General features: G+C 30.9%; 1 protein-coding gene across 2 annotated transcripts; it reads left to right on the forward strand.

Annotated features, from left to right (window-relative positions):
* Positions 1 to 301: 301 nt before the first annotated feature.
* LOC110657052 (protein FAR-RED IMPAIRED RESPONSE 1) lies at positions 302 to 6,394 on the forward strand. Of its 2 annotated transcripts, XM_021814111.2 has the most exons (9): positions 302 to 580; positions 1,248 to 3,455; positions 3,601 to 3,657; positions 4,756 to 4,818; positions 4,967 to 5,035; positions 5,128 to 5,196; positions 5,282 to 5,329; positions 5,449 to 5,530; positions 6,084 to 6,394. In XM_021814111.2, the coding sequence occupies exons 2-8, from the start codon at positions 1,299 to 1,301 to the stop codon at positions 5,509 to 5,511; spliced, it is 2,526 nt and encodes an 841-aa protein (XP_021669803.2). In that variant the 5' UTR covers positions 302 to 580; positions 1,248 to 1,298; the 3' UTR covers positions 5,512 to 5,530; positions 6,084 to 6,394. The 2 variants fall into 2 exon arrangements, with proteins under 2 accessions (XP_021669803.2, XP_058003156.1); XM_058147173.1 differs by having other exon boundaries at positions 5,449 to 6,394.
* The last annotated feature ends 4,454 nt before the right edge of the window (positions 6,395 to 10,848 follow it).

Genomic DNA, 10,848 nt, shown 5'->3' on the forward strand with positions numbered 1-10,848 from the left:
TATTTTTTTAATTTTTAAATATTAAAAATTATTTATTATTTTTAATTAAAATAAAATTTACAACAAAATTAAAAACATAAAGAACTAAAACATTTAATATTAAATTATTATTTTTAATATTTTATTATTAAAAATAATATTTAATAAAATAAAAATTTATTTAACCATATTTAAAAAATAAATAAACTTATTTAACCTAAAACTTAATCTTAACCTTATTTTGCCTACATTTATTTATCTTATTTTTTTCCATTTATTTTTCCTCCCATTTACTAATCTAAATGCCCAAACAAAAGGAAATTTTCCTTTCTCTTCCTTCCCTGTCACTCTACTCAAAACAAACAACGCCTTAATTATCCAAACAAGTTACTTCTCTCTCTAAACTGACAGGTCTTCTCGCCTTCGCTTTCTCGCTCTAGGGTTTCAAGAGATGACAATTGAAGCTTGCACAACGCAATAGAAAAAATGTTTTGATCGCGTTAGTCTTAATTTCTCTGCTGCAGAAAGAATCAACCTCTCTCTGTTACTTTGCAGGGATTCTGTTTCGTCCCTTCGGCTAGAATTTTTCTTCGATTGCACGGTAATTGCGAGCTTTGAACTCTTCTCAACTGCTTAGTTTTCTACGATGTCTTTCTTCCATTCTTTGGTGCTCCCCAAGAGCATGTCATTGGTTCTGTAATTTTGGAATTTAGGTTTCGAGTTAATGATTTCCTCGGGCTATATTTTTCCGGGAAAATGCGAGGAGTGAACTATTTAGATCCGAGTATCAATTAAAGATTTTCCCGGGAAAAGAATGAAAGAATGGTATTGTCTGGAAATGGAAAATTGAAAGAATGGAAAACTGGGATGTGAAGCTTTGTTAGTTTAGTAGGAGGGAGAGGGGAAACTACTTTTATTATTTTCATTTTTATATGATAAAAATTAAAATTCTTTGAAAAATATAAAATAATGAGTGCTTGTGAGAGCAGTGGGTCAATTTTGGCCAAAAGGCAAAAAGGTTTTTGAGTTAATTTGCCAAAATTTGAATTTTTATTTTCATGTAACAACAAAATTTGAGAAGGTGAGAAAGAATAAGGAAGACGGAAGTATGATTTTGGCAGTAACTTTTGAGTATTTGCTTTTCATTTCTTTTTTTTTTTTTGTTAGTTTTCTCAGATGATAGTATTTAAATATGGTTTCGTAATTATTCTTAAAATTGTGCTGCATCTTAATTTATACCTTTTATTGATTTCTATTTGTGTTTTCAGGATTCACCATAAACTCTTTGCGCGAAGAATGGACTATATTCATGGAAGTAGATGATAATAATGACAGGCAGGCATCAGAATGCAGTTCATGATATGGTCAGTCTTCAAGAAAATGCGCCTGTTGGTGATGTAGGGGGTGAAAATATGGTTGACGTTGTGGATGAGGCACAAAATGGAGATTGTGGGGTTGTTGATTTCCCTAAAAGGGCTTTTGCATTGTTTGAAGAGGCCACGGAATTGGAGCCATGCAGTGGCGTGGAATTTGAATCACATGAGGTAGCATACTCATTTTATCAAGAATATGCCAAATCAATGGGGTTCACCACTTCAATAAAAAATAGTAGACGTTCAAAGAAATCAAAAGAATTTATAGATGCCAAATTTGCATGTTCCAGATATGGAATTACACCAGAATCTGATGGTAGCAATAGTCGACGATCAAGTGTGAAAAAGACAGATTGCAAAGCAAGTATGCATGTGAAGAGAAGACCAGATGGCAAGTGGATAATTCATGAATTTGTTAAGGAGCATAACCACGAGCTTTTACCAGCCCTAGCATATCATTTTCGGATTCATCGGAATGTGAAATTAGCTGAAAAGAATAATATTGACATATTGCATGCTGTCAGTGAACGAACAAGAAAGGTTTATGTTGAGATGTTGAGACAGTCTGGTGGGTGTAAAAGTGTTTCACTTGTTCAAAGTGACAATAATACTCAGTTTGAGAAAGGTGGCCACTTGGCTCTTGATGAGGGAGATGCCCAAGCATTACTTGAATATTTCAAGCGAATCAAGAAGGAGAATCCAAACTTCTTCTATGCTATGGATTTGAATGAAGAGCAGCGTCTAAGAAATTTGTTCTGGGTTGATGCAAAAAGTAGGAATGATTACATCAGCTTTAATGATGTTGTTTCTTTCGATACCTTCTATGTAAAATACCATGACAAATTGCCATTTGCTCCTTTTGTTGGGGTAAATCATCACTGTCAGTTGATTTTGCTTGGATGTGCATTTGTTGCGGATGACTCTAGGTCGACATTTGTTTGGTTATTGAAAACATGGCTTAGAGCAATGGGTGGGAAAGCCCCTAAAGTTATAATCACTGATCTGGACAAAACCTTAAAGGTAGCAATTGAAGAAGTCTTCCCAAATACCCGTCATTGTTTTTCTATTTGGCATATATTGGAAAAGATGCCAGAAACTCTTTCTCATGTAATCAAACGGCATGATGATTTTATGCTAGAATTCCACAAGTGTGTTTTTAAATCATGGACAGATGAAGAGTTTGATATGAGGTGGTGGACGATGGTCACTCAATTTGAACTCCAAGATGATGCATGGATTCAGTCATTATATGATGATCGGAAAAAGTGGGTGCCTACATACATGGGGGATACTTTTCTAGCTGGAATTGCTGCGAATCAACGTTCTGAAAGTGTGAACTCTTTCTTTGATAAGTATATTCATAGGAAAATCACACTTAAAGAATTTATGAAACAATATGGATTAATTTTACAAAATAGATATGAAGAGGAGGCCATAGCAGATTTTGATACTTCTCACAAACAGCCTGCCTTAAAATCTCCTTCTCCTTGGGAGAAGCAAATGTCAATGGTTTACACGCATGCAATATTCAAGAAATTTCAAGTTGAGGTGTTAGGTGTAGTTGGTTGCCATCCCAAAAAGGAAAATGAAGATGGAACAAATGTGACATTTAGAGTTCAAGACTGTGAAAAGAATGAGTATTTCCTGGTGACATGGGACCAAAGTAAGTCAGCAGTGTCTTGTTTATGCCGATTGTTTGAATACAAAGGATTTCTTTGTAGGCATGCATTGATTGTTCTCCAAATCTGTGGTCTTTCAAGCATCCCAAATCATTATATTTTGAAGAGGTGGACAAAAGATGCTAAGAGCAGGCAACAGCTGTTTGAAGGAAAAGCACGAATAGAAACAAGGGTGCAACGTTATAATGATTTATGCAAACTAGCCATTGAAATGAGTGAAGAAGGATCATTATGTGAACAGAGCTACAATATTGCTTTCCGTACACTTGTAGAAACACTGAAGAATTGTGTGAATGTGAATAACAGAAACAACAGTGCTGTGGAATCTGGTGGCCAATCCTTTACCAATTGTGAAGCAGAAGATGAAAACCAAGTAAATCCTTCTAAGTCTAGTAAGAAGAAAAATCCAATCAGGAAAAGGAAGGTTGGTTTTGAAATCATTATTGATGGTTCTTCTTGTTTATGTTCTTTATAAACAGCTACTACAATGTGTCCAAAAGATAACTATAACTACATATATATATATATATATATATATATATATAATTGAAGAATGCTTTCCATTTCAGGTACAAGCAGATCCAGAGATTATGCTTGTGGAAGCACAAGAAAGCTTGCAGCAGATGGTTTGTCCTATTTAATTCTAGCTCTCATTTAATCTCGGCATTATTGGTGATTGTGTGTATTGGATTGCATCAAGAAGGTTACTATTGATATTTCATTATATATACCCTAGTTTATGGAGACGGCAGAGTGCTTGTGTTTTTCTGTTTTATAAAAAAGATTTGGCCAAATGGGCATAAAATTCAAACCATTATACTATGTTAATTTTAGCCGATTCTTTTAATTTTATCAAATTTACACTTGAAATTTTTTCCTTTTGTTTCAGTTTAGCAGTTGAAACAACTGGGTTCCCTAGTTGACAAAAATAATCCATATCTTTGTACACATTATCACCTCAATTCTTTGAATTTTATCTATTTGGTCCTCAATTTTTCATATTTGTATCAAATTTAACAATCAGGCTTGAATCTTCCTTCTTAGCAATTTCAAAATCCTATCTCTTCCCTCTGTATTCCCACTCTCAAATTTGAGGCCTAATAAATGGAAGAATCCAATAGTTCAAGTGAACGAATAGCCAAGAATAAGATGACCGAAAGCAAAGCATGAGGTAAGGCTGCATACATCAACCCTCCTCGGAGCTCACAAGTATTGGATGCTTTGTGTGCTGTGTCACCTTTTTTTTGTTTTTTTCTTTTTGGGGGGGGGGGGGGGGGAGAGAGACGGGAAAGGAGGTGAGGGAAGAGATAAAAATGTAAGCTAATTAAAAACAATAATATTTTATTGATTCCATAATACAATGCTTTTTTAATTAGAGTTTGATTGCTAAAATTGATATAAATGTAAGAGGTTTTGAATTAAATTAAAAGGATTGAATAAAATTAATAATGTGGGCAAAGGTTTGGATTTTTTTTATCAATTGGCTATTCAATTAAGTTGATTGCTAAAATTGAAACCAACGTGAAAGTTTCAAGTACAAATTGATAAAATTAAAAGAATTGGCTAAATTTGAAAAACATGCAAATATATTTTTTTTGATAATTTGTCTAAAGGGATTTATGTAAGCTGCTTAGCTAAGATGGTAAATTTTGAAAAGGATTGTGTATCTACGTGCAGCTGATTTATAAAATGATACCATTTAATTTTTGTTATCATGCTTGCAGGAAAATCTAGGCTCAGATACCCTTAATGGTTATTATGGTGCACAGCAGAATGTGCAAGGACTGGTAAACACATAAGATAATTTTAGACTAATTTATATAAGTTTTACCATTAAATATTGTCTTTGATGAACTGTGAATTACAGTTCCTTCGCTTCCTTGAAAAGTAATGTGATTTCAATTGTTGTCAGTTTTAATTTGGTGATAATTGCAGGTACAATTGAATTTAATGGAACCTCCTCATGACGGTTACTATGTCAATCAACCAACCATGCAAGGCCTGGTAGGTTACACGTGATTATGATCATATGGCATGTTAAACAAAAGCATTTTTATGAATGATTTACAATAGGTTAAATTGGGTTTTATCTGTAGGGTCAATTGAATTCAATAGCACCAGGCCATGATGGTTTTTATGGGACACAGCAAAGCTTGAATGGGATGGTATGGTATTTTATGATATAAAGATAAGTTTGTATGTAAATTTGGATACAGATGACATTTCTTGATTTTTTACTAATTTGTGTAGGGGCAATTTGATTTTCGACCTCCAACTAGTTTCAGTTATAGCTTGCAGGTGAGCTTGGAGATATGACATTAAAATTGTTGTTTTTACTTTTTAACATTTACATCAGATGTTTTATTTTTATTTTTTACTTTTTTTTTTCGTGATTTTATCTTTCTTTTTTATTGTAGGAAGACTCTCATTTGAGATCTTCACATTTGCATGGAAGTGCTCCAAGACATGCACAAGGATGAAACATTTTTCCTTCCTTAGGTACCTGCTTCTTACCTGGAGTAATATGTTTTACTTAAAAAACTAACTTCAGCAAATGGTAGCAGCTATTCTTTTTATGAGCAGAAAATAATTGATACTTTTGCAAAGCCAAAAATTACTCCCCATTCTAGTAGAATTCATCCAGTAATTCCTTTCTGGGAATTCAGGATTGGTTTCATTAACCTCTCACCCAATTCAACAATCTTTAATTTGTGATACACTATGGTAGCTATGGCAGCGATATTGTATGGGCTGCTCAAGTACAATGGATCTCCTTTGTGGATCTTCTACAGTAGCGAAGCTGCCTAAACGATTGGAAATATAGAGCGCCATTTTGTTGGATGAATAGGTTCCCTTTACACTTGAGATTGAGATGCTAACAACACATTGTTAAAGTAGCAGTCCAAGTATGAGCTTTTTGTTGTTCATAACATATGGTAATGTTACCGCAATGATCTAGAATGCTGTAGGGATCCTTGTATTGATTGTTTAATGCTGATCTGGTCATTTGTTGTAAACATCCTCTTAGTAAATTCTTGATTCTTGTCAACAGTGCCAACTCTATTCTTTAATTTCAACCAAGGTGGTTTGGTGTCCTCTTATATTGATGAGACTGCTAAAGCTTGCAAGTCCAGCTCTCATGGAGAAGCAACCGAAGTCTCATTGATATTCTATTAACGACTTCTAGGCCACCTTGCAGCTGGCTACAATAGAGAGGGACCCTCTGCTGACCATTAGAGTAGAGAGGGATGGGGATAAAATTTTTTGAACTGAATCGTTGACATTGATTAGCCATTTGCAAGTGAATTGTTTCTGTTAGTATATTGATTTAATTAATCGATTGTTCTGTCTGTGTTTTTTTAATAGCTAAATTTAATTTATATTTGTACAAATTGAACTTAATTATTTTTTTTTTCACAACCATTAATGAGTCCATTTGTAGCAAAATTTAATTTCTTAAACTGTGCTATTGTTGTTATAAAAGTAAAATAGATAGATGTTTTTATCATCATTATCAATTTATATGGGCTTCTCCTTTGATATAATTTCATCATATTTAAATTATATAAAAAAATTATAAATGAAAGCTGTTATTTATTTTATTTAATCTATAGTTCTAATTAAATTTATTATTCATGATTACTCAAAAAAATAAATTTGAGGGAAATTGGATAAATTTTTTTTATTTTAAATCATTAATATATTATAAATTCAACTATTTCTAATGTGAAGCATTCATTAATTTTTTTTAATTAACAAGAATTTCTTTTAATTTTTATTAAGTCAATTTTAAAAAAAAATATTTCTTGTCAGTTTATATATATATATATATATATAGTATTTTTATGAATTAAATATTTTAATTGGGTCATCTTAAATGAAAATTCTTGCTCCGTCACTTCCTCATGGTTATGTGTTCTTTATTCTTTTTGGTACATAAAATTCGTTACACTTGAAACAAGTAATAAGAAAAAGAAGATTTTATTTTTTAATAAACTGAACTATAAAGGCTAAAAAAACAAAGGACATAATAAGAGGCCTTTACATAGGCAGTTATTGCATAAGATTTTATTAGAAAATATAAACATAAATCTATTTGTGCTACATCTTCTTAGGTGAAGACATAAAAATAAAAGATAAATTTAAAAATTATAAAAAGTAAATCTTCCAACCACCAATCGGTGGAAACTTATACGCACCACGTCACACATCTTTTATTCCATGAAGGACCTACAAGTTAGAAAAGAAAATACAATGATTTCTTAGTGAAAAAGGAATGGTCTCGTGTTGCTCCTCATCAACTTGTATGTTAAGATTTAAGATAGAATGAATGACTCTTTGTGCTTCTTTTGTTGTTGAGGTATAATCATCACATTCAAGGTTTAAGTCACTTTCACAAGTTGTTCCACAATCTCCTCTTGCCCTTGTTGCAGCTTTGAGTTGTTTCATACTTGACATGATTCACGCACAAAAAAAAAAAAAAAAAAAAAACTCTCCCTTGTGTGTTTCACTTGGCTCGATTTAGGTAGGATCACTCTTTTGCGTGTTTAACACTCTTGGTTATGGTGCTACCAAAATCGTTAGTTATGATACTAAGATTGATGTCTCAAAAGAACACAAAAAAGAAAGAAGTTTGTTTTGGTAGTGAAACCACAAAAAACTAAGAAAGAAGAAAGGCAGAATAAAGAACATATAAACTCGTAAAATTCCCTTGATAAGCGAATTGAGCACGCCACATAAAAATCCAGGAAGCGTGATAACTCAAATATTTTTATTAAGTCCAAGATGCCATAAAAGAAAATCAATCAAAGTAGATGCCAGAATCAAAGATTGATAAGTCTCACCAAAATTCATCACACTTGAAATAAGTGATAAGAAAAAGAGCAACACTTTATCGCTTAATAAATTGAACTGAAAAACTAAACAATAAAGTACATAATGAAAGACCTTTATATAGGCACTTATTACATAAAATCCTACTAAAAAAAGAAAGCATAAACATATTTGTGCTACATCTCCTTATGTAAATATAAGTAGAATTTTGAAAAACATAAAAACAAAAGATAAATCTAAAAAAATAGAAAAAGTCAATCTTCCAACCAATAATCATATTATAAAAGCCATACATAGATGAATAAGGTGCAGAATTATCTTTCAACTAGATTTAAAGTTTCCTTGAATTTAGCATATTTTTAGGAAAGGATAGATTTTCAGCCTAAAACTCTTCTAAATGATAAGGATCAACTAAAATTAATCCAAATCCATCTTCATCTAGGAGAATCTTGTTGGTTAAATATGCCAAATTGACTTTTAACCCATATAAGAACATAAAAGTTATATACATATATAAAAAAATCTCCCATATATGAGCTTCCAAAAATAAAAAAAAAATATTGACTGAAAGTAGATCCATGAATTTAAAACAATTAAAGGTCCAATATTTTTCCCTTATTTTAATCTCCAATCATCCAAATATGTCATATTGAATTAGAGTCGAATTTTCCCATTAGGGTTTGGGCTTCTTCATCCTAATTAGGCCCAATCCAATCTAAACTCTTACACTCCATGCATGCACCACCCTTAACAAAGTGCAAAAATAAAATTAAAAAATTGCTATTATATATATATATATATATATATATATATATATATATATATATATATATATATATATAATTTAGCTATATAATTTCCCAAGGAAGAAATAATTTATTCTCCTTAATTTTATTTGTAATGTCACAATCAATCTTAGTAATAACAACATATACACTTACCATTTTATTGCATATCATGTAATTATAAATATTCATAAATTACCAAACTTAATAATTTATTTTAATTAATTAATTCATGTTTGAATCTCTAATAATTGTTAAACTGATCATCCATTAAATAGTCAAATCACAATCCATTAAATGATTTCATTTACAAGAAATTTAATAAACCTGTTTACAATAAAAATAATTATTTTATTTATTAATTATTGTTAGGCCTAAGAATTAATTAAATTAATTTTTTTATGAAATTAATTTAATTAATTTTATTTAATTAATTTAATTAATTTGTGGCATGAGATAATTAATAATTAAATTAATAGTGATTTCTGGAGGATTACCTGAAAGAAAGGAGTTGGTATGTCACACCTTATCCATCTGTAAGATATGACATGATCCCGTAGTATACCTAATAAATTACTAAACTTCACCTACCGATAATCTATTAAATATACTGCAAGAGATTTTACCAATTCAAATTCATTTTTAAGTCTAGCGTGGTGATAAAAGAGTTATTAAAGTATCTCTAATTTCAATATAAACCATAAAATTTATTTAGAAATAAATTAGCATTTTTAAAAATTTTACAGAAATTTTGCGTGGTGACAGCTAAAACTATGTAAAACCAGTTCTTTTAAACTTATTGAAAATCACTTGTAACAATTTATATAATTCATTCTTACCAATTCCCATAAGAAAATAAATTTCATAATTAATATAATTCAGAAAGAAATTTAAACATTGGCATTCATTGAAAATGAAAAAGTTACTATTACAAGGTTTTATATTTGGATAAAATCTCAAAATATTATTACAATTATTTACAATCTCAAAACATTATTATAATATTTTTTATACAACTGCTCAATGCCTGTACATACATACATATAACTACAATTACATCAAAATGAAATGATAAGGGTATACCTAATATATACCCACAGTCAAATCAAAAGCTGCTCCAAAGTTTCTCACTCAGCAAGCCTTCTCTTTTCCCCTACATGTGACACCATAAATAAGTTATCGCTGAATATATCACTCAGTGGTGCACAGCTATTAATTTAAAACTCAATATAAAACATACTTATGCAAGGCATAGCCAAGAATTTGAAATACCCAAATTTTTATAATTCATAAAACCAATATTAACAATTTCAATCATATAAATCAATTGTTTCAATAACATTTTGTCAAAGCAATTGCAAATAATAGTGTTGCCAACAATTCACATAGTTAAGGCTATGACACAAAATTTTACGACCAATGCCGCATTATACACCATGACAAAGCAATCTACAACCTCACTAATCGTAATTAATGAGGGAGGTGGCTAGCTAGCAATATGAGTACTCATCCGAACGCAAACTCAACTGGCGAGCCAGAGAGGGAGAAACACAATATCAATTTCACCTCATATAATGAGGGACACAAACCAAATTGCCATGCCAACTATGGTTTCAACACAAATTCAAATATTTCCATTCAAAGAATCACATTGCAAATCAAATAAATTCCCCTTATAGGGTTGGCAACACAAAATTTGCAAATCAAATAAATTCCCTTTATAGGGTTGGCAACACAAAATTTCTCAAAACACTTCTAAAAGTATTCAAAACTGGCTCACCCCCTTGCTACAATAAATCATTTAGCCAACATCCGCCTTTTTCATAGTCATAAACTCATTTCACAATTCAAAATTCTCAAAACAATATATAAAATTCTCAAATAAAAGGGAAGAGCATAATTGACTTATTCAAGGTCCATTCAATTAAATTTTAAAATTTAAAACAAAATAATAGTTTAGTTATGCATAAACCTTCAATGAATCTCCTTTTTCTTTACTTACTTCTCCTTGTCCTTCAAAGCCTCTTTTTCTACTAAAAACACACAAGTAGAAAGTCTCAATACTTATCCCAACTATTGCCAATAACTAATCAAATAAATGTCTAATGAACCCCTAAGTTAACTTTGCAATTTCGATGAGTTTTGGGTTCTGGACAATTTTGTACCTTTACTTTTGAACCCAATTTTAACCTAGTTTCA

The sequence above is a fragment of the Hevea brasiliensis genome, chromosome 5 (genome assembly GCF_030052815.1).
Source record: "Hevea brasiliensis isolate MT/VB/25A 57/8 chromosome 5, ASM3005281v1, whole genome shotgun sequence".
Lineage (NCBI taxonomy): Eukaryota > Viridiplantae > Streptophyta > Magnoliopsida > Malpighiales > Euphorbiaceae > Hevea > Hevea brasiliensis.

What these genes read in the sequence shown, in the direction of transcription:
- LOC110657052 (XM_058147173.1), top strand. Translation starts at nt 1,299, where the DNA reads ATGATAATAATGACAGGCAGGCATCAGAATGCAGTTCATGATATGGTC. An exon ending in AGCAAAGCTTGAATGGGATG is followed by an intron (nt 5,197 to 5,281) that starts GTATGGTATTTT and finishes TAATTTGTGTAG; the next exon opens with GGGCAATTTGATTTTCGACC. An exon ending in GTTTCAGTTATAGCTTGCAG is followed by an intron (nt 5,330 to 5,448) that starts GTGAGCTTGGAG and finishes TTTTTATTGTAG; the next exon opens with GAAGACTCTCATTTGAGATC.